The 24,896-nt window shown below is 36.6% G+C and overlaps 1 protein-coding gene across 4 annotated transcripts in view; it reads left to right on the forward strand.

Moving 5' to 3' along the window:
- Window positions 1–24,896, forward strand: part of KNG1 (kininogen 1) — a 57,685-nt gene that overhangs the window by 13,442 nt on the left and 19,347 nt on the right. For 3 of the 4 annotated variants that reach the window (XR_013158424.1, XR_013158425.1, XM_077117836.1), the window contains exons 6-10: window positions 7,788–7,872; window positions 9,131–9,303; window positions 13,982–14,089; window positions 14,208–14,294; window positions 22,593–22,670. Coding sequence is in view for 2 of the 4 variants with exons in the window: in XM_077117836.1 (XP_076973951.1) it covers window positions 7,788–7,872; window positions 9,131–9,303; window positions 13,982–14,089; window positions 14,208–14,294; window positions 22,593–22,670 (531 nt within the window). In the remaining 2 variants the exon portion in view is untranslated. Of the gene's footprint in view, window positions 1–7,787; window positions 7,873–9,130; window positions 9,304–13,981; window positions 14,090–14,207; window positions 14,295–22,592; window positions 23,384–24,896 lie in introns of all 4 variants that reach the window. The other variant, XM_077117837.1, reaches the window with a different exon arrangement.

Here is a 24,896-nt window from a genome sequence, read left to right on the forward strand (position 1 = left end):
TTTCTTTTCTTGTGATATCTTTGTCATTCTTAGGGATTAGGGTGATGTTGGCCTTATAGAAAGAATAGGGAGTACTCCCTCTTCTTCAATATTTTGAAAGTGTTTGAGCAGAATCTTCTTGGAATGGTTGGTAGACTTCCTCATTGGAATCATCTGGACCTGGGCTCTTCCTTGTTTGGAGGTTTTTTGATTAATGATTCAAACCCCTTATTAGTAATTGGCTTGCTGAGATCTTCTATTTCTTCTTCAGTCAATGTAGATAGTTTGTGTGTTTCTAAGAATTTGTCTAGGTTCTTCTAGGTTATCTCATTTATTTGCCTATTGTTGTTCATAGCGTCTACTTTAGCCCTTTTTATTTTAGTGCAGTCAGTAATAATGTCCCCCTTTTCAATTTTGTTTTTTTTTTCCTTTGTCAGCCTAGCTATAGGATTGTCAGTTTTATTGATCTTTTCGAAGAACCAAATTTTGATTTTGTTGATTCCATCTTTTGTTTGCATTTTTGTTTTCTATTCCATTTATCTCTGCTGTGATCTTTGTTATTTCCTTCCATCTACTTGCTTTGGGTTTAGTTTATTCTTCTTTTTATAGTTCTTCTAGTTTTGAGATAAGGTCTCTAATCTGAAATCTTTTTTTTAATGTAAGCATTTGAGGCTATAGTTTTCTAATATAACTGTACCGCCTTTGTTGTATTTTCATTATTATTTGCCTCAATATATCTTCTAATTTCACTTTTGATTTGCTCTTTAACCCATTGACTGTTAAAGAGTTTGTTGTTTTATTTCCACCTATTTGTGAATTTTCCATTTTTCCTTCTGTTATTAATTTCCACCTTCATTCCATTGTGGTCAGAGAATAAACATTTTATGATTTCCATATTTTTGGATTTATTGAGATTTGTTTTGTGACCTAACTTATGGTCTATCCTGGAGCATGAGCCATGTGCACTAGAGAAGAATGTGCATTCTTTTTTGTTGGGTGCAATGTTCTATATATGTATGTTAGGTCTAGTTCATTTAGTGTGTCATACAAGTCCTGTACTTCCTTACTGAGTTTCTGAGTAGATGGTCAATCCATTACTGAGAATGGAGTGTTAAAGTCTCCTACTATTAATGTAGAACCGTCAATTTCTCCTCCACATCTGTCACTATTTGCTTCATATATTTTGGGGCTCTGCTATTAGGTACATATATATTTATAATCATTACATCTTCCTATTGAATTGTTCCCTTCATCACTGTGTAATAACGTCTTTGTCTCTCATTACTGTTTTTGACTTAAACTCTATTTTATTTGATATTAGTGTAGCCACTCTTGCTTTCTTTTGGTTACTACTTGCATGGTACATATTTTTTCCCATACTTATACTGTTAACCTATTTATATTTTTTATTTTAAGTTGAGCCTCCTGCAGACAACATATAGTTGAGTCATGCTTTTTTACCCCCTCATTCTGCCAGTCTCTGCCTTTTCACTGAAGGCCTTAATCCATTTACATTTAAACTCATTACTGGTAATACAGATCTTTCTTCTGCTGTTTTGCTAATTAAACATGTAAGTCTTATACTTTTTTTGTTCCATACTTCTCTTAAAGCCTCCTTTTAAATGTATTTGTTTTTTTCTATGTGTGTTGTAACATACTGAGTGCTTTCTCATTTATATCTGGATTTATTTTTCATCTGTTTTCCTTATGGTCACCACAGGGTTAAAATTTAACATGCTAAATATATAACAATTCTATTTATTTTAATATCAGCTTAATTTCAACAGCATGCACATAGGCTTTTCCAGTACCCCTCTGTACCCCCACCATTATTTTTCTACTTGTTACTATATATCTTTGTAAATTGTATGTCTAATTATGCATTTATAATTTAGCACCTATAAGAAGTAAGAAGTTACTTACCATATCATACAACACAATACAATAATATTGGCATTTATAATTACCCAAATGGTTATATTTCTTGCAAGTCTAATTTCTTTATGATGCTTTGAACCACGGTCTAGTGCCCTTTCATTTCAGTCTATTAATAACTCACTTTAGCATTGCTAGTAGGTCTAGTGATAATGTAATGCCTCAGCTTTTGTTATCTGAGAATTTCTTAATCTCTCTCATTTTTGAAAGTGAGTTTTGCTGGATATAAAATTCTTGGCTGGCAGTTGCTTTCCTTCAGCATTTTAAGTATTTCAATCCACTGTCTTCTTGCTTCCACCATTTCTGATGAAAAACTGGCACTTAATCTTATTGTATGTAATATGTTGCTTTTTTCTTGCAGCTTTCAGAACTCTCTACTTGTCTTTTGCATTTGATAGTGTAATCAGTATATGATGGGATATATTTTTCTTCATGTTTATCCTGTTTTTTATTCTCTGAGCTTCTTGGCTGTACATATTCACATCTATACTAAGTTTGGAGAGTTCTCTGTCATTCTTTCTTTCACTATTTCTTCTGCCCCTTTCTCTCTTTCTTCTCATTCTGGGTCTCACGTAATGCATACATTGGTGTGCATGATGGTGCCCCAGAGCTGTCTTAGGCTATTTTCACCCTTAACATTTCCTTTTTCTTTCTGCTCCTCATTTCAATTGTCTTGTCTTCAAATTCACTAATTCTTTCATCTGCCAGCTCCATTCTGCTTCTGAAATCTTCCTGATTATTTTTAATTTCAGTTATTGTGGTCATCAACTCCAGTAGTTCTATCTGGTTCCTTTTTTAACATTCTTATCTCTTTAGTCAGAGTCTCATATTGTTCATACGTTGTTTTTTCCCCTGATACCCTTTAGGTTCTTTCTCTGTACTTTCCTTCATCTCCTTAAGTATTTTTTTTTTTTTAACATGGGCAGGCACCAGGAAACGAACCCGGGTCCTCTGGCATGGCAGGCAATCATTCTTGCCTGCTGAGCCACCGTGGCCTGCCCATCTCCTTAAGTATTTTTAAGATAATGTTTTATAAAAGCTTGGTGCAGTCTCATCCTTTTCATTTGTGTTTTCTGTATTTTTAATCTCTTCCTTTGAATAGGCCATCATTTCCTGTTTCTTTATTTATCTTGTACTCTTTTCTTGCATGTTACATATTCCAATGTTTTAAAATGTCCACTCTGGGATTTATTCCTTGGTATAACAGAGATCTTCTTGAACTTCAGCCATTCTATCAGGAAGGTCTGCCCAAGATGAATGCAGTGTGCAGGGTTTTCACTGTTTTACTGGGCCTCTATCTTGTCCTAGGCCTTTGCTTGTTAATTGTTTAGGAGTTTCTCTGTTTGCAGGAGTTTGCTTGTACCCTCTGTTTCCCAGGGGACAAACCTCCCTCTGCCAGGCATCTGAAGCCAGTAGGCCTTTGTCCCTGACTGTCTCCTTCTATAGTTTTTATACGCCTTTTTTTTTTTGCATGGGCAGGCACCAGGAATCAAACCCAGGTCTCTGGCATAGCAGGCGAGAATTCAGCCTGCTGGGCCACTGTGGCCCGCCCTTTTATGCACTTTTATACACCTTTAACTATCTCATGCAGCGCTTGCCTAGAGGGCAAATTCTGAGAGGAGCACCTCCCTGGACTTTTCCAATTCAGTCTTTTCCGGCCAGAAAAATGGCTAGACACCCACGAAAAAGGTCCAGGATGGCTCCAGAGTACCCTGTGGGGATTGTTAGGAAGTTACTAAAATCTTCTCCAATTGCTCTGCAAAGTTGAGCATTTCTGGCCTGCACAGCAAATCTGGCCCTTCAGTTAACTTTCCCCCCTAGTCTTTGAAATCTCCACTGCTCTCTGCCCCAGTCCAGGGAAGGTTGAAACAAAGGCTGCCATTGCCTTTGTCCAGGGCAAGTTGAATTTTAATTTAAAAAAAAATTAAAAAGAACTTTTAAATTAAGAAAACAAAAGTTTTGTTTAAATTTTGATGAGCTCCCATTTATCTATTTCTTCTTTTGTTGCTTGTGCTTTGGGTGTAAAGTCTAAGAAATTATTGCCTAGCACAAGGTTCTAAAGATGCTACCTTAGGTTTTCTTCTAGGTGTATTATAGTTCTGTCTCTTAAATTTAGATCTTTGATACATTTTGAGTTGATTTTTGTATATGGTGTGAGGTAGGGGTCCACCTTCATTTACCTATTTATTTATTCTGCAAATGGAGATTAAGTTTTCCCAGCAACATTTGTTGAAGGAACCATTTTTTCCCAATTGAGTGGTCTTTGCCACCTTGACAAAAATCAGTTGACTATGAATGTGAGGATTGATTTCTGAACTTGCTATTTGATTCCTTTGGTCAATATACTGTCCTGTGCCAGTACCAGGTTTTTTCTTATTACTATGACTTTGTAATAAGTTTTCTGAACAGAAAGTGTGAGTCCTTCAGTTCCATTCTTCTAAGATTTGAAATTTTGACCTCATGTTAACCATAGTAAATTATATGAATTATATCCAGGTAGAAATGAGATGGGACTCAATATGGTACAATACAAAAAAAAAAAACAAATAAATTTAAAAATAGTCATTACCAGAAGAATTGAGACTCAAAAAAGGCCTTCTAAGACCAAATAGCAAAACGGCAGAAGAAAGTCTTACATTTTCAGTAGTGACTTTAAATGCAAATGGACTAAACTCTCTAGTCAAAAGGCAGAATTGGCAGGATAGATAGAAAAGCATGACTCAACTGTATGCTGTCTGCAGGAGACTTACCTTAAAATCAAAGATACAGTGAAAGTATGGAAAAAAATGTACCATGCAAGTAGTACCAAAAGATAGTAGGGGTGTCTATACTAATATTGGATAAAATAGACTTTAAATAAAAAACAGTTATGAGGCACAAAGATGTTATTACATATTGATAACGGTGTCAATTAAGCTAGAAGACATAAGAATGATAAATATATATGTACCTCCCACAGATCCTCAATATATATGAAGCAAATACTGACAGATATAAAGGGAGAAATTGATGGTTGTACATAAATAGTAGGAGACTTTACTATACCACTGTCAATAATGATAGATATTTAAACAGAAGCTCAATAAGGAAACACAAGACTTGAACAAAACTCTAGACCAACGAGACCCAACAGACATATGAGGAACATTTCATCCAACTACTAGTATTCAGTGTAATTTATCAGCCTCTTCCTCTTGCTCCTCCCTAGATGTTCAGTATTTTACTGGACTCCAGAGTTTCAAAGTGGGTGATTCTGACAGTTCCTGCCTGTTTACTAGTTGTCCTAGTGAAGGGACTGATTCCTGGAGCAAGCCCCTAATCTAGTCACTCTGCTTTAAAATTTGGTTATATGGGGGGGGAAATGAGAAATTCAGATTGCAAGGTGTTTATTTCAGTGTATTAATTAAGAAAACGTTGGTAATAGCATACATATTCAACAATAATTGGTGGTTAAGTAAATTATAATACATCTATACAGTAGAATATATAGCATCAATAATTAAGTTCGCAGAGTTTTAATGACATAGGAAAATAGTTGTAATATGTTAAGTAGAAACAAAATAGTAGAAAATAAAACAGATTTATTCAAATATATAAAAGAAATAAAGGTAATATAATTGTAAACAGTGATGGAAAATAATGTGCCAAAATGTAGAATAGTTCATTAATTTTCAGTTAATGGAATAATGGATGATTTTTTTGATTCTTTATACTTTTAGGTATTTTTCAATACTTCACACATTTTCTATATTGAGCATTCATTTATTTTATTTTATAATCAGAGAGGGAAAAGTAAAAAAAGAGGGACCTACTAAAAGTATATACTCTAGATACTATTTAACATTATGAGTTTGACTCATCTGACCTTTTAGGCATCTGTGAAAGCCCTCTGTTTTTTTTATGCTTATTGGGCATTTGAGGTTCTACAGGACTAAATGTTACCTAGCTTGAATCTTTCAGAACCTCTTTGTGAGGCCTCAGTTTAGTCTTCTCTTTGCAACATAGAGATGTAAGGTCTGGTTGGAGTCACAAAACCAGTCAGATTTTTGGATGTAACTTCTCTGAGCCTCTACTTCCTCATTTTAAAAATAAGAAATAGTATTAGCACCCATCTCAAAGAGTTGTTATAATAATTAAAGAAAATAACATAAAAGAAATATTTTGCCCACAATTGCGTTTCCAAGTATTTCCATGGACCTGAAGCATCAGCCCCCAGTAGGGAGCCTGTTAGCAAAGCAGAATCTCCACCTCCCCTCCTTACCACCTGACTCAGAATCTGTGCATTAATGAGATCCTCCGGTGATTCACATGCTCATTAAATTTGAAAGACACTGATGTAAGGGATCCATTTCTACAAGCTTTAAAAAATTACTGTTCCCAGTCCCTTTCCGTAGACCTTCCGATGTCTTTGGTCTGAGATAGGTCCCTGGAGTCAGAATGATCTCCAGGTGAGTCTGAAGTGCTGAGGAATTGAGAACCACTGGGCTGGCCATACCAGCTTCCTTGTTCCCATCCAAAATTAAGGTGTTTACGAGCATGGAATTCCGTGTCCTTAAAAAATATGACTTCTATTATAGATCTGTTCCATTATTAGGAAGACACATACTATAGAAAACATCAAGAAAATGCAGAAATGTACAAAAAAGAAAACATTGTACCTCATATCCAAAGACATCTGAGTGTATTTCCCTCTTGCTTTTTTTTTTTTTGGTAGGGACAATTCTTAGTGACTTTTTTCGCTTTAATGATTGTGATTACTTTATATGCTACATTTTTCACCTGAGAATTTTCTTCTGTCATTACAACTCTTGATAACTTCTTTCTAAATAACTGTATAATATTCTGGCAAAGAGATCACAGTTTATTTTTAAAATTATACTCTTCTTTGGGGGCATTTGGGTTTTTTTTTCAATTTTTAAAAAGATACAATTAATAAGTCATCAAGCATTAAGAATAAAGCAATTTCCATATTTGGTATTTTTTACTCAGAATAAAGTACCAGGCTTTTTATACATAGTATAAAATGATATGAAAATGTTTAAAACTCTTGATATGTATCGGTTAACTGTTTGAGAAAAGGCATAAATTTACATTTCAATCATTCCATAAATATTCCTGATAGAATAGTTTATCCTGTTTGCAATAAAAATACCATTTAAACAAAATTTTAATATGTCACTCAAGTTTTCTGTATCCTTATTTATCTTGTAATCTATTTGGCTTTAGATTCATAAACAAATAATATGTTTTCCCAACACAATTATTTCTATCTATTTCTGTTCAAACAGCTAATGGTTATTGCTTTATATATTTTGATGCCATGCTTTATAGACTATACATTTTTTTAATGAAATTACCTTTTTTACCACTTTATGATACTTTGTTACCTTGAATTTCACTTTGTCCAATGTTGATGACACTTTTTTGTTCATATTTGCCTAATTTTTCATATTTTTTGTTCATATTTGCCTAATACTGATTTACTTTGTATGAGTTTTGCTCATTCACTATTTTTAAGCTTTCTTTATCTTTTTTTATTGCAAGGTATATTTCTTAAAGCCATAATAAATCAATTTGTTTTCATTTTCACATGAAAGCCCTTGCCTTTGCAAGGGACAATTTCACCCATTTACTTTTATGATAACAATGTCTATAGAAGTTATTCTTTTCATCGTATTTTATTTTCTGTGCGTTTGTGTCTGTTGTGGTTATTAATAGGTTACCTAATTATTTCTTATTCCCTCTTTTGCATTCTGTTTCTTTTTCTTCTATATAATGGTTTGGAAAATAAATATCTTATTTTTAATTTTACTACTTGTTTGCCTTAAAGCTTGTGAAAAACATTTTTTAATTATATACTTTTTAAAAAACAGAATACCGGTGAATGTAGAGATAGTGCCTACGTGGATCCTCAGGGAAAGATTGCTTCCTTCTCACAGAAATGTGACGTTTATCCAGGTATGGGATAATAACATGCTGGGTCTCCAACAATGGGATGTTCAGTCCAGGCAGCTGCCTGGTCCTTTCGAGTTAAATTGTATTTCGGTTCCTGTGACATGCCACAAGGTCGGTGTAACCTTCAGGAGAGCCCTGTACCCCTTCCCATCCTGCTATCCGACAGCAGCTGCAGGCCGTCACCCTGTAACTGGCTGAATGGGAATATGGTGGCAGAGGAAAGTTTATTTTCTCTGGGCAAAGCTGTTCTCCGGGTACCATGCCAACTGGTAGACCTTGAGTACAAGATATCCCTAAGTCAGGTGTTGTAAGTTGGGGAGACTGTATTTTATTTTTAACCACTCCGAATAAAATCCTTCAATTAAAGTTTTTTTTCTGCATGTAGTAAGACTGGTGACAGGAGACAGGGTAGGTTGATGGCCAAGTCAGTATTTCCTATGACAAGAGTTGGCTTTTCTCATACTTGGAAGATAGTTGCATACGGTCCATTACAGGAAGCATCACGGAGTCTGCCTGCCCAGCAGGGCCATAGGACCTGAAATGTCTCCATTAGAGTCACTCCTTTAAGTTAAGCATTGCTTGTTACAGAGTTTCCATCAAAAATGTGAAAGCTCTTTGCAATGCGACTGTGTGATTGTGCAAACACTGTGTCTGATGCTCCTTTTATCTACCTTGTCAACAGATGAGTAAAACATATGGATTAAAAATAAATAAATAATAGTGGGAACAAATATTAAAATAAATTTAGTAGATTGAAATGCTACTGAGCAATGAAAGGAATGGGTAAAGGGTGTGGTATGTATGAATTTTTTTCTGTTTACTTTTTATTTCTTTTTCTGAATTGATGCAAATGTTCTAAGAAATGATCATGATGATGAAAATACAACTATGTGATGATATTGTTATTGATTTTTTATAACAAGAATGGAATGATCATATGGTAAGAATGTTTGTGTTTGTATGTGGATATGTTTCATAAATAAAAAATAAATAAATAAATGGGGAAAAAATGCAAAAGCTCAGAAATGCAGCATATTGATTGAACTAACACCTTAACACCTTCCAACTGAATGTTTCCCTAAATATATTGGGCTCTGGGAGGCAGGGAAGTGAGGGTCACCCAGACAACCTTCACCCACTCACTACTACCTAGTGCTGACGTGTCCTTTTATAAAGGAGGATGCTGAGTGCTGTGCAGGAGAGGTGCTAGGCTAGGCTGCTGGCTCAGTGCACGTGCTGACTTAAAATCTGCTTCTTCTAGTGGAGGATTTTGTGCAACCACCCACCAACATTTGTGTTGGCTGCCCCATGGATATACCTGTCAATAGCCCGGAGCTGGAGGAGCCTCTGAAGCATTCCATTGAAAAATTTAATGCGGAGAATAATGAAAATTTCTACTTCAAGATTGACTCTGTGCAAAGAGCAACAGTACAGGTCTGTCATTTATGCTACAGAAATTGTGATTCTGTACTCTATGTGCATTTGCTTACTAATTTTGCTTCTGTTCTTGCCTCTGGACTGGAGATGGTGTACCTAGGAACAGGATTTGCTAGATTTGAATTTCAAGTCCCAATCTCACCCATGCTTGATGTGTGATCTAGACAAGTGGCTTAAGACATTCTTTCAGTTTTCTATCTATAAAGGACTAGGGTGAGGATCAAATAAGATAATGTGTGTAAAATCACTTTTCAAACTCTGAAATGCTATAAAGATACCAGCAATTATTAAATAATAATAATTAAATAATAAATTGAATTTTTACTTATCTAAAATAGAAGTAGCCTTTAACTATAGCATCTTTAATTACAAGAGCAAAAAACTGTAAACTATCAAAATGATCAATAAAATGAGAATGATTACATAATTTCTTGCAAGTGCTTACAAGGGAGTATTAAGCACCAATTGAAAAGTATCTTCGTGAGGAGTTCTTGAAGTGACAAATGTCTTGCGTTATAATTTTCCGTGGAAAAAAAAAGGAGCCACAAGGTTGTATATACATTATGCTCTCAAAGGTCTTATAGAAAGTACAGAAAACAATACTGATGCAATACAAGTGCACCAGATAATTCACAATGGTGGTTTGTAGCGGCTGACACAATGGACTGTTTATTTTCACCTTTATACTTTCCTGGGTTCGTTTTATAACTGAGAAAGACAAGAAACAAACTTTCAGAGAAGTCAAAACTAGCACTTTGTGTTGGCTGCCCCATGGATATACCTGTCAATAGCCCGGAGCTGGAGGAGGCTCTGAAGCATTCCATTGAAAAATTTAATGTGGAGAATAACGAAACTTTCTACTTCAAGATTGACTCTGTGCAAAGAGGACCTCCATTACTCCGGCCCTAGTGCCTGGCAGGGATGCAGCTACGCCCCCTCGTTAGTTTCACTGACTTGTCATCACCTTAGGTTTATTGAAGGGAGTACTTCTCTTGCAGTTTTCAGCTTTTTTCTTCACTTGATATTTTTGCTTTCCTGTGCATTTCCATTCTCCTTAATGACATAATCCAGTACTCCACCAGATATTGTATGTCAGAGGTTTGCCATCAAAAGGCAACCATTCGCTTTCAAACACAAAACCTCCTCTTAGGGTTCACTGTAGATTAACCAGTGGACATTCAAGTACATATGTGTGGTTTCGATGACTTACGGTGAACTTACGTTGTGAAGTTATGCTATGGGTCCAGGTGGAGGTCAGATGGAACAAAATGGGAAATCAAGGCCATAATGCATGAGAGAAGAGAATTATTTGAGCCGTAGGTCCCAGGGAGAGTGAGGGAGGTGGGTACTGTGATCAGCTTGGGTGGCTCACCCAGCAGGTGGGAATGGGCCTGTGACCCCAGAGGTGAAGGGGGAGCAGATTTCCCACAGGAGTGAAGGATGGATTAGTTTAAAGCAAATGAGCACAAAAGGGGAAAGGGACTGGGGGCCTGCGGGCACCGGGAACAGACAGCTCATCATCTGAGGGCCCACTGTGAGTTCTGGGTGAGGTCTATGGGAGGGGTAGGGCGGTAGCTACAGGTGGGAGTTCAAACTCTGGGGGAGTTTATGCCCCAGCACTGGAAAGCTGCTTATTTACTAGGCCAAAGGTACTGTAGTGTTGAGGTAGATGGCTTAGCCAAAGTAAGATGGATGCCAGGGCAGCACCTTTGATGGTTAGAGAACTGTGTGCATTTAGTTAAGTTAAGAATGTTAAGGGAACACCTGTAGGTAATGCCGTGAACTAAAGAGAGCCGATAACCATTCACCTGCCAAATCAATCAGGAATATTTTGAGAATTTCAAACTTACTTTAAAGTGATAAATCCTTACTGATTTAAAGAGAGCACTTTGGCTTCTCAAACTTAATCACTCAAGGCTACCTTGTTTTGTTTTAGTTTTTTTTTTGGTGAATGGTCTGGGAATCAAAGCCGGGTTTCCAACACGGAAGGCAAGCACTCCACCACTGAACCACCCATGCACCACTTTCCATAGTTTTTATTTTTGAAGGCTACCTTGGTGAAAGGAGACAATTCACTGGAAATCAATTTGCCATGTGATTAATTCGCTAAAAGCCAATCTCCGAAGGGCAAATTTGCTGAATTGCAGTTTTGGTCTTGTTGGCTGAATATCCATGCCGAGTTGGTTTCCAGTGTTGTTTCCAGTGCGAAACACGTCGTAAATCCTTCATTTTCGTATGTTAATGATTGTGATTCCTGTACATGCCGTTTATTTTGCCCTGCCCCTGCTTCTCTCTGCTTCTGTCCCCAATGCTGTCAGCTCCTGCACTCCCTCTGCTCAGATGAACGTACTTCCAGGTTGTGCGTGGGCACATTCAGGAACTTTTCCTTACACAAAGTCCTAGAAATGTCAAGAAAAATGTATATTTCTAGGATTTTTAGTGCAAATTGCCAAACAATTAGTGATTAATGCCAATTCACATTCACACAAACTGGGTATGGAGACTGGCTGATGGTCTTGATTTGAATTATATTCCGACCAGCAATGACTGAGGCTGCCTGTTCCCCACACCTGCCCAACGCCAGGTGTCATTACTGCTTTTTAATTTTTGCCAGCGTGGAGGATTAGAAATGATGTTCCCTTGCTTTTTTAACATGAAACTCTTTGGTTATCAGTGACACTAAACATTTTTTCCCCAGATTTACTGACCATTTTAACTTCTCTGAAATACCTGTTCATGTTCCTGGCCTATTTGTTTACTGTGGCATTGGGCTTTATATGCATAAGAATATTGATCCTACATCATATTTTTCCCCAGTTTGGGTTTTTCCTTCGTTTGTTGTATTTTTTGAGAATCAGATTTCATGTTTATATATTCAAATTTAGACGTTTTCCCCTTCCTTTAGGTTTCTTTCCTCGTCTTTCACCTAAGAAAGGCCTTCCTCATCCTGAGATCTGATAAATATTTATTTTTTCTAGTCTAAGATTTTTAAAATTTTACTTCACTTGGAATTTATATTGCTATATACTGTTTGATTTTAAACTAAAAATTGAGCAGCTGAGTTTAACAAGGGAAGACTTCTGTTAAGAATGACACCTGATAATGATGGTGATGTGGATGCAATCTTGAAGTCCTTGAATGGAAAATATTAATTAGGTTTATTTAAGTTCTCCCCTCTAGACCCTGAGCTGTGATGTGTATCGCATATTATCAGCCATTTTAAGTGACTTTCTAATGATCAATTTTAACGTCAAAAAGAATGGGTTAAGGTGTTCTCTGATTTGAGCAAAGAGAATTCATGATTACCAAAGCACAAGCTCTCAGAACTTCCTCCCAAATTTCATACATATCTTGATCTTTTAGACTTATTTATTAATTTTTTCTTAAAATTTCAACCATAATTACCATAACCAGCAAAACAGTGTGAGAGGAGTTTAGCTCTTCCTTTGACTGCTTTCCTTCCCTGACTTCCTGCCATCACAACTTTTTCCATGCTCTTAACAACATAAAGGGGTAGGAATGTCTGTGGCTTGCTTTTTTTTTTTTTTTAACTCTTTTTATTGTGTATCATAACATATATACAAAGCAAAGGAAGAAAAAAGCAATAGTTTTCAAAGCACTCTTCAACAAATAGTTACAGGACAGATCCCAGAGTTTGTCATTGGTTACCATACCATCCTCTCAGATTTTCCTTCTAGCTGCTTCAGAATATAGGAAGCTTGAAGGAATAAGTACTTCTTTATCATCACAATCAACGTTTTTTTCTTTTTTTGTGAAAAATAACCTATATACAAAGAAACAATAAATTTCAAAGCACAGCACAATAATTAGTTGTAGATTTCAGAGTTTGGTATGGGTTACAATTTGTTTGGTTTGCTTTTATAAAAATGGGATAACACTGTCACCCTGTAACTTCCTTTTCTCAAATCATTAACCATCACTCCCCATCAATTCATAGATATAGATATATAGAGAGATAGAGATAGATCTTGTGCATTATTTTTAATAATTGCCTAATAGTCCACACTCATAAATCCAAATTTAAATCCTAGAACTAAATTCTGAATAATTCAGTCAAGAAGTTGGGCCACAAAATGATAAAGAGAAGACAGCATTGTGTCTGGTGCTAGGGATTAAAATATTTTCTTAATATAAAAAAATTAAGAGAAGCAAGATAGGAAATCCAAATAATTTTTTTAATCACATAGTTGATTCCATATAATTTCTATAGTAGTACTAATCCAATATTCTTTCAGATTTGGCAGGACAATGAGGCATATTTAAAGAATATGTTTATTATTTTTTCCTTCCAGTGTCTCTAAGATTCTATTACAACTTGAGCCCTTGAACTACTGGCGAGTTTTATAGCTGTTGAACGATAAAACTCAGGAAAACCTAAAAATAAAAATTATAGTGTGCTTTCCTTTTCCTCTTCTTAATGTTATCACATGTAGAATGCAAAATTGGACGACACAATGTCCAACCATTTTAAATATATAAAAACTAAAAGTTTTGTTATCAAACATTTTCTCTTTTCCAATATAACTCTCATGTGGCTGACATATAATCAAAATTTCAAGATTCTTTCTTAAAAAAAATTCTTAAAGTAAAAATATACATCATCTATCAAATAAATATTTATTAGGTACCTATTTTGTGCTAATTAATTTTCCAGGTGGTGGCTGGGCAGAAATTTTCTATTTGGTTCAAGGCAAGTGAGACTACATGTTCCAAGGAAAGTAATAAAGAATTGACAGAAAGCTGTGAGGCCAAGAAAAATGGAGTGAGTAGTAGTACAACTATCTACTTATTTCCTGGAAATTTTTTCTTTTTTAGGAGTCACATGTTTAAGTATCATAAATAACACTGTTCTCTTTTTTGGTTTCTGTTTTCATGGATAGCAAATTCTAGACTGTACTGCTGAAGTTTATGTGATACCTTGGGAGAAAAAAATTTACCCTACCGTCAAATGTGGATTACTAGAAAAGGTAGGATTCTAATTATAGTTTGCCTGGGATTGGTGCATATTGAAAAGCCACACTTTGAGTTGAAAATGAACCTTTAATGATATTAATTGGGGGAACTCTTTTAAAAATGGGTAGAAATATATTTCTGTGCTGACCTCTGTTTTATATGACTAGAAAAGAGAGCAACACTCATCTTCCTCACTTCTAAACACTTTTGGCTCTTAGTTCAGTGAAGTGCAATCCCTGCTCTCGGGAGACAATACTGGCCATGTACCTTCAAGCTATTCTTGAGGCAAGGCTCAGCACTCATTCACCACACTCTGCTTTTACCCAAGGAACTTGCAAGCAATGCAGAATCCCAGACCCTACTCCATGTCCACTGATGGAGAATCTGCATTTTAAGATTTGAGAAGAATTAGTGTACATATATTTTTTTAATTCTTAAAAGAAACCTGGGAGGTTAATAATACTTTCCCTACTGTCAAGAATGAGAAAACCTGAAAGACTAAAATTTAGAAACACTCTGAGGTCCTAGAGTGAATATTAACTTTATCAATGCCTTACTGTGCTCTAATCACACTCCTCATTACAACCCTATAAGGCAGGAGCTGGCATTATTCCTGCTTTACAAGTGAGAAAAGTGGAGCTCAAGTAATTTTCCCAAGGTCACATAGCCAGTTTAACTAGTGGCACTCAGATTCAAATCTAGGTTAAATCAGAACCACATCTTCTTCGCCGTGGTGCTGATAGCTAGCAGAGTCTGGCTTGTTTGACTCCCAGAGCCCATGATTTTTCCATACTGAGCACTGCCTCTAAGCATCATGTTTTCACAAGTAGTAAGAATGTAAAGGAGAAATAAGGGACAAATTCACATCCTTAATGCAAGTTGCCTCTTATTCCTTTTTTCTGATTCTGTTTTGTCATGTGTAGGAATGAATTTGGCTGTTATAGTTTGTTAATGCTGCCAGAATGCAATATACCAGAAATGGAATGACTTTTAGAAAGGGAATTTATTGTTACAAGTTTACAATTCTAGGACTGTAAAAATGTCCAAACTAAGGCATCCAGAGAAAGATAGCTTGACTCAAGAAAGGTCGATGGGTCCAGAACACCTCTGTCACTGGGAAGACATGTGGCTGGCATCTGCTGGGATCTTTGGCTTCTGGTTTTAAACAGCTTCCCCAGGGGCATTTACTTTCTGCATCTCCAAATGTCTGGATCTCACGTTGGCTCTGTTGTTTCTGAGGTTTCTCCAAAATATTTCCCGTTTTAAAGACTCCAGTAAACTAATCAAGATCCACCTTAAATAGACAGAGTCACATCTCCATCTAATCAACAGGACACACCCACAACTGGGAATGTCACATCTCCATGGAAACAATCTAATCAAAGGTTTCCACCCTAAGCAAGAGTTGGGCCCCACAAGATTGAATCAAGATTAAAATATGGCTTTTCTGGGCTACATAATATTTTCTAACCATATTCCACTCTTTGAACCCCCAAAAAGACATATTCTTTCCATATACAAAATACATTCATTCCATCACAATTTATAACAGCCTTAAAACATTTCAGTAACAATATTAATGCAATACAAAGTCAGAAACAGTACAAAATCTCATCAAACTCAGTTACAGACATGATCTGTTCAAAGGCAAAAATGATCCTCTGGCTGTTGACCCATGAAACTCACAACAACTTATCTGCTTCCGATATACAAAGGAGGGACAGTCATGGGATACATGTTCCCCATGTCATAGGGAGAAATCAAAAGGAAGACAGGAGTCACCAGATCCAAATTGTTCCAAAAACCTGCATGGCAAACTCCACTGGGCTTCAAAGTCTGAGACTCATTTGTCTGTGGGGCTTTAGAAAGGAACAGTCCCACCCTTTCCAAGGGCCTATGCAGCAGCTCTGCTCTCTGCAAATGCTGGGGTGAGGCTGCAACACTGAGGACCATTGGGAGGATGACCTTTTTCTTGTCTCCACCCTGTTCAAACACTTGGGCCCTCTGCCATCTTGGAGGCAAACACTTGGAACAATGGAATGATCACCAGGTTCCCCCATCCTCAGTTTATGTGCTCCACCTTCTCTGAGGCCTTTGGGGACTGAAACCTTTCCTGGATAATGATGCAGGAAGCCGTTCTTTGCTTCTGAGGCAAACTCACCCTCTCCTCATGTATGGGTGGCTCTACTCTTCTGGCCCCAGATTTCCTGTCTCCAGACCTTAGCTTCCATGATTCTGCTTCCGAAGTCATTTTTCCTTCAATTAGTAACTTTTCTGTCCCTTTTAGTCCAGACTGGCAATGGTTCCATTTATACAGGTCCCACAAAACTCTTGTCAGCTTTTTAAAAAAATTTATTTATTAATTAAAAAAATAAGGAAACAAAATAAAACAACATACATAATCAGTAATTCACAATATCATCACTTAGTTGCATATTCATCATTTCTTAGAACATTTGCATTAATTCAGAAAAAGAAATAAAAAGACAATAGAAAAAGAAATAAAATGAACACAGGGAAGAAAAAAAAAGATTATACCTACCATACCTCTTACCCCTTGCTTTCATTGATCGCTAGCATTTAAACTGAATTTATTTTAGCATTTGTTCCCCCTATTATTTATTTTTATTCCATATGTTCTACTCCTTTGTTGACAAGGTAGATAAAAGGAGCATCAGACACAAGGTTTTTCACAATCACACAGTCACATTGTGACAGCTGTATCATTATTCAATCATCCTCAAGAAACATGGCTACTGGAACACAGCTCTATATTTTCAGGCAGTTCCCTCCAGCCTCTCCATTACATATTGAATAACAAGATGATATCTACTTGATGCATAAGAATAACCTCTAGGATAACCTCTGGACTCTGTTTGGAATCTCTGAGCCATTGACACTTTGTCTCATTTCCCTCTTCCCCCTTTTGGTTGAGAAGGTTTTCTCAATCCCTTGATGCTAACTCTCAGCTCATTCTAGGGTTTTTCTCAATCCCTTGATGCTGAGTCTCAGCTCATTCCAAGATCTCTGTCCCACGTTGCCAGGAAGGTCCCCACCCCTGGGAGTCATATCCCACGTAGAGAGGGGGAGGGTGGTGAGACTGCTCGTTGTGTTGACTGGAGAGAGAGGCCACATCTGAGCAACAAAAGAGGCTCTCTTGGGGGTGACTCTTAGGCCTAAATTTTAAGTAGGCTTGACCTATCCTTTGCGGGGTTGTTTCATATGAACAAACCTCAAGACTGGGGGCTCAGCCTATAGCTTTGGTTGTCCACACGGCTTGTGAGAATATCAAGAATTCAACTTGGGGAAGTTGAATTTCTCCCCGTTCTCACCACTCCCCGAAGGGGGCTTTGCGGATACTTTTCCACTCACTGATCGAATCACTCTGGTATTCATTGGGGCGTCACTCTGGACAAACCAGCATAATCTCACGTCCTACCTGAGATTCCAAGTACTTATGGCATTCAATCAAACTATCTACGTAAGTTATATTAGGAAATGCACTAGTCAAAATATAAATTTTATAACTAATAAACATTTTTTTGCTTTAGTCTCACACAGAAAGTGACATTTTAAAATATTAATTACCATCTATTTTCAGTACCCTGCAATAATGACATTCCTTGTTCTTCCTCATGCAAAAACATTTTTAAAATTGCACCTTGTACATTTCACTATTATTATACACTCTAGGCATTCCTAGATTATACCATCTCAATCTTTAACATCTATCTTTCTTTCTGATTTCATTTATGTCCCCAGTCCTCCTCCCTCTATCATTCTCACATGCAGCTTCATTCAGTGTTTTAACATAATTATATTACAGTTAGGTAGTATTGTGCTGTCCATTTCTGAGTTTTTGTATCCAGTCGTGTTGCACAGTCTTTATCCCTTCAGCTCCAATTACCCATTATCTTACCCTATTTCTATCTCCTGATGGTCTCTGTAATGAACAAAATATTCCAAGTTTATTCACCAATGTCAGTTCATATCAATGAGACCATACAGTATTTGTCCTTTAGTTTTTGTCTAGTCTCACTCAGCATAATATTCTCAAGGTCCATCCATGTTGTTACATACTTCATAAGTTTATTCTGTCTTAAAGCCGCATAATATTCCATCGTATGTATATACCACAGTTTGTTTAGCCACTCGTCTGTTCATGGACATTTTGGCTGGTTTTTTCTCCTTGCAATTGTAAATAATGCTGCTATAAACATTGGTATGCAAATGTCCGTTTGTGTCTTTGCCCTTATGTCCTCTGAGTAGATACCTAGCAATGGTATTGCTGGGTCATATGGCAATTCTATATTCAGCTTTTTGAGGAACCACCAAACTGCCTTCCACAGTGGTAGCACCATTTGACATTCCCACCAAGAGTGAATAAGTGTACCTCTTTCTCCACATCCTCTCCAGCACTTGTCATTTTCTGTTTTGTTGATAATGGCCATTCTGGTGGGTGTGAGATGATATCTCATTGTGATTTTGATTTGCATTTCTCTAATGGCCAGGGATATTGAACACTCCTTCATGTGCCTTAGGCCATTTGTATTTCCTCTTCTGAAAGTTGTCTGTTCAAGTCTTTTTCCCACTTTGTAATTGGATTGGCTGTCTTTTTGTTGTTGACTTGAACAATCTCTTTATAAATTCTGGATACTAGACCTTTATCTCATATGTCGTTTCCAAATATTGTCTCCCATTGTGTAGGCTGTCTTTTTGCTTTTTTGATGAAGTTCTTTGATGCACAAAAGTGTTTAATTTTGAGGAGTTCCCATTTCTTTCTTTCTTTCTTCAGGGCTCTTGCTTTAGGTGTAAGGTCTATAAAACCACCTCCAATTAAAAGATTTATAAGATATTTCCCTACATTTTCCTCTAACTGTTTTATGGTCTTAGACCTGATGTTTAGAAATTTGATCCATTTTGAGTTAACTTTTGCATAGGTTGTGAGATACAGGTCCTCTTTCATTCTTTTGCATATGGATATCCAGTTCTCTAGGCACCATTTATTGAAGAGACTGTTCTGTCCCAGGTGAGTTGGCTTGACTGCCTTATCAAAGATCAATTGTCCATAGATGAAAGGGTCTATATCTGAGCACTCTATTTGATTCCATTGGTCAATATATCTATCTTTATGCCAGTACCATGCTGTTTTGACCACTGTGGCTTCATAATATGCCTTAAAATCAGGCAGCATGAGACCTCCAGCTTTGTTTTTTTTTCCTCAAGATACTTTTAGCAATTTGGGGCACCCTGCCCCTCCAGATAAATTTGCTTATTGGTTTTTCTATTTCTGAAAAGTAAGTTGTTGGGATTTTGATTGGTATTGCATTGAATCTGTAAATCAGTTTAGGTAGAATTGTCATCTTAACTATATTTAGTCTTCCAAACCATGAACACGGTATGCCCTTCCATCTATTTAGGTCTTCTGTGATTTCTTTTAACAGTTTCTTGTAGTTTTCTTTGTATAGGTCTTTTGTCTGTTTAGTTAAATTTATTCCTAAGTATTTTATTTTTTAGTTGCAATTGTAAATGGAATTCGTTTCTTGATTTCCCCATCAGATTGTTCGTTACTAGTGTATAGAGACACTACAGATTTTTGAATCTTGATCTTGCTACCTGCCACTTTGCTGTACTCATTTATTAGCTCTAGTAGTTTTGCTGTGGATTTTTCAGGGTTTTTGACATATAGTATTATATCATCTGCAAACAGTGAGAGTTTTACTTCTTACTTTCCAATTTTGATGCCTTGTATTTCTTTTTCTTGTCTAATTGCTCTGGCTAGAACTTCCAACACAATGTTGAATAACAGTGGTGATACTGGACATCCTTGTCTTGTTCCTGATATTAGGGGGAAAGTTTTCAGTCTTTACCCATTGAGGATGATGTTAGCTGTGGGTTTTTCATATGTTCCCTTTATCATGCTGAGGAAGTTCCCTTCTATTCCTATCCTGTGAAGTGTTTTCAACAGGAAAGAATGTTGAATTTTGTCAAATGCCTTCTCTCTGCATCAATTGAGATGATCAAGTGATTTTTCTGCTTTGATTTGTTGATATGGTATATTACATTAATTGATTTTCTTATGTTGAACCATCCTTGCATACCTGGGATGAATCCTACTTGGTCATGATGTATAATTCTTTTAATGTGTTGCTGGATTCGATTTGCTAGAATTTTGTTGAGGATTTTTGCATCTATATTCATTAGAGAGATTGGTCTGTAGTTGTCTTTTTTTTTTTTTTGTAATGTCTTTGCCTGGTTTTGGTATGAGGGTGATGTTGGCTTCATAGAATGAATTAGGTAGCTTTCCCTCCACTTCAATTTTTTTGAAGAGTTTGAGCAGAGTTGGTACTAATTCTTTATGGAATGTTTGGTAGAATTCACGTGTGAAGCCATCTAGTCCTAGACTTTTCTTTTTGGGAAGCTTTTTAATGACTAATTCAATTTCTTTACTTGTGATTGGTTTGTTGAGGTCATCTATTTCTTCTTGAGTCAAAGTTGGTTGTTCATGCCTTTCTAGGAAGTTGTCCATTTCATCTACATTGTTGTATTTATTGGCATAAAGCTGTTCATAGTATCCTGTTATTACCTCCTTTTCTTGTCAGTTTTCTGTATGGTATGCAGAGATCAGAACCATCAGACAATAGGGCTTCTCACAAATTCCTTCTGGATTACTCCATCTCCAATCCTGGCTTGTCTTGTCATGGCTTACTGGTTCCATATTTGGTTAAATCCTCACATAGTGCCGCATTCTCTGGGGTCCCACTTTCTGGAAGCCCAGAATTTTCCAAGCCATCAAGTGCTGGTTTCTTTGTACTCAAGAATTCAGTTATCAACTTTTCTCTTTCCTGTTGCATTTTACTATGAGCTGCAAGGAGCAGCCAGGCTGCATTTTCTATATTTCATTTGGAAATCTCTTCAGCTAAATATCCCAACCCATCACTCTCAAATTCTACCTTTCATCCAATACCAGCAAAGGCTAAATTCTCTGCCAGTTTAAAACAAGGGTCAGCTTTCTTCCAGTTTGCAATAACACATTCATTATTTCTGTCTAAAACTTCAAGAGAGTTATCTTTAGAGTCCACATTTCTACCAACAGTCTCTTTAAAGCATTCTGGGACTTCTCTATCAAGCTTCTCACAACTCTTTCAGAATCTTCCTCTTGTCCATTTAAAAGCCTGTTCCAACATGTTTGGTATTTGCAAACCACAGCAATACCCCACTTCTCCAGTACCAAAACTGCTTTGGTTTACTAATGCTTCCAGAGTGCAATATAACCAGAAATGGAATGGCCTTTTAAAAGAGTATTTATTAAGTTACAAGTTTACATTTCTATGGCCATAAAAATGTCTAAATTAAGGCATCCAGAGAAAGACGCCTTGATTCAAGAAAGGCCTATGGGTTCAGAACACCTCTGTCAGCTGGAAAGCTACATGGCTGATGTCTGCTGGGTTCTTTGGCTTCTGGTTTCAAACAGCTTCCTAAGGGAGTTTTCTTTCTGCATCTCCAAAGTGTCTGGTTCTCATGTGGGTTCTGTTGGCTCTGTTGTTTCTGAGGTTTCTCCAAAATGTTTCCCCTTTTTTAAAGACTCCAGTAAGCAATCAAGAACCACGTTAAGTGGGCAGAGTCATATCTCCATTAATCAAAGTGTCACACCCACAACTGGATGTGCATATCTCCGTGGAAGCAATCTAATCAAAGCTTTTCACCGTAAACAATGGGTTTGGCCCCAGAAGATTGGATTAGGATTAAAACATGGCTTTTCTGGGGGTACATAACAGTTTTAAACTGGTACAGTGGCCTAATGTAAAGATTATCCCAAGGCTGCATTTCAAGCTTGTGAATGTATTCTATTGTGTTTAAGCCCAATAAAGTGATTGTGGAATACTCGATTTATAAAGCCACTTAAGGCCTTTTAGAATAAAAGCAGCAATTGTAGTCATAGAAATAGTGTCAATTAATAAATAGTCTGCATAGATTCATATAATCATAGGCTGTTAAAGCTTAGAATATACTCTAGAGATTTTGTAGTTTAACCCCATGCTTTTTCCCAGATGAAGAAAAAGAACTCTTCAGCTTACTTTTAAATATTCTTAAGAACATTATATCAACATCCACAAATTTTTAAATAAATCAAAAAAGGAAAAAATATTATCCATTTTTGTCCTATCTAGAATATTAATATAGTATTTAAAATCTGACAAAGATCTGTCCCATTGCAAACCAAGATAGCATTATCAGACCCCAATCCCTTCCCTCTTCATTAATAGTATGGCTTTCACTGTAATGCATTCATTTTAATATTTCCTGTTTAGACCTCACTGATGAAAAGACCTCCAGGTTTTTCACCTTTTCGATCAATACAAATGGAGAAAACAGAAGAAGGAACAACTGTAAGTCCACCCCACACTTCTATGGCACCTATACAAGATGAAGAGCAGGATCCAGGAAAAGAACAAGAACCCACTCATGGGCATGGCTGGAACCATAAAAACCAAATAAGACATGGCCTTGGCCATGGTCATAAACACGAGCATGGCCGAGGCCGTGGACACCAGTGGGGACATGGCCTTGGCCATGGACATCAAAGAGGACATGGCCTTGGCCATGGACATAAAAGAGACCATGGCCCAGCCCATGGACATAAACATGATCATGGTCATGGCCATGGAAAACATAAAATTAAAGGCAAAAACCATGGAAAGCACAATGGTTGGAGAACAGAGCATATGGTGAGCTCTTCTGAAGATAGCACTACATCTTTTGCACAAACACAGGAGAAGACAGAAAGGCCAATACCCATCCCTTCCCTAGCCCCGCCAGGTGAAGCAGTTACCTTTTCTAACTTTCAGGACTCAGATCTCATTGCAACTGTGATGACTAATATACCACCAACTCCTACAGAGAATGATGATGACTGGATCCCTGACATCCAGATAAAGCCAAATAGCCTTTCTTTTAACCTAATAACTGATTTTCCAGAAATAACCACCCCCAAATGTCCTGGACGACCCTGGAAACCAGTTAGTGGAATTACTCCAACCATTGAAGTGAACGAATTTCGTGACTTTGATCTTTTGGATGCTCTTTCTTAATTTATGAAGCTGTTAGTATTTCTTTTACCTATCATCACCCCATCTCCCCATTGTCCAAACAGAGATATTCTCATGATGAGCCAAAAACCATGAAGATTCAAAACAGCCCAGAGAGAAGTGGTGAGACTCCCAACTGGGCCCCGTCAGTCTCTATGGACTACATAAAACTGTGTGCAGAATTCTAATTCCATTTTGAGTCTTCCTCACTAGTTTGCTAAACTAGCACAGAAAATGGATAAACTAATTCGCCTTCTGTCCTATTGCAATTTGCTTTTCTGATAACAAATGTATGCCTTACAACCTACGCCATCAATTTTCATACAAAGATTCTTGACATTCTGAGTAAATGGTGATACTTGGTCTCTGATGAAATGTGACCTTAAAGGGAGTCAAGAGATTGTATGCTGAGCTTCCTAATGGGGGGAAAATTATAATAACAATCTTCTGAGTCAAAGAAGGCTGGATAACAAAACAGAGAGACAGATAGTCTAGAGAGAGAAAAGAGGAAAGAAAATCGACTTCCTGTTTCCAAATTGGGCTAGTTATATCAAATAGTTACTCCCACTTGACAAAGCTATTCTGATCATTTCCTTTCTGAGTGAGAGTATTTCTCACAAGTGAGTAAATTCTGCTTACTAATTAACTATTCTTTTGCAATGAGGCCTTCAAATAGGAGTTTGTTGTTTATTCGTTGCCAAGGCTAGACTGAATAATCTTTAGTTTTCAGAAGTTTTGAGTTTAATAATATGAATGGAAAGCAGAGGTTGTAATGAAGTATGCTTGCTGAGGAACTCTTTTTTTATAATTGTTAAGGGAATATCATGAGATGTAATTGAAAGTTTGTTCAGAACTGTTTTGAGGAAATTCCTGTCTAGACTCACTTTATAATCACATCATTTTTTTTTTTAATTAACGGAAAAAAGATATTAACCCAACATTTAGAAATCATACCATTCTACATATGCAATCAATAATTCTTAACATCATCACATAGATGCATGATCATCATTTCTTAGTACATTTGCATCGGTTTAGAAAAACTAGCAACAAAACCGAAAAAGATATAGAATGTTAATATAGAGACAAAAATAAAAGTAATAATAGTAAAGTCAAAACAAAACAAAACAAAACAAAAACCTATAGCTCAGATGCAGTTTCATTCAGTGTTTTAACACGATTACTTTACAATTAGGTATTATTGTGCTATCCATTTTTGAGTTTTTGTATCTAGTCCTGTTGCACAGTCTGTATCCCTTCAACTCCAATTACCCATTATCTTACCCTGTTTCTACCTCCTGCTGGACTCTGTTACCAATGACATATTCCAAATTTATTCTCGAATGTCTGTTCACATCAGTGGGACCATACAGTATTTGTCCTTTAGTTTTTGGCTAGATTCACTCAGCATAATGTTCTCTAGGTCCATCCATGTTATTACATGCTTCATAAGTTTATCCTGTCTTAAAGCTGCATAGTATTCCATCGTATGTATATACCACAGTTTGTTTAGCCACTCTTCTGTTG

This window comes from Tamandua tetradactyla, chromosome 10 (assembly GCF_023851605.1).
Source record: "Tamandua tetradactyla isolate mTamTet1 chromosome 10, mTamTet1.pri, whole genome shotgun sequence".
Classification (NCBI taxonomy): Eukaryota; Metazoa; Chordata; class Mammalia; order Pilosa; family Myrmecophagidae; genus Tamandua; species Tamandua tetradactyla.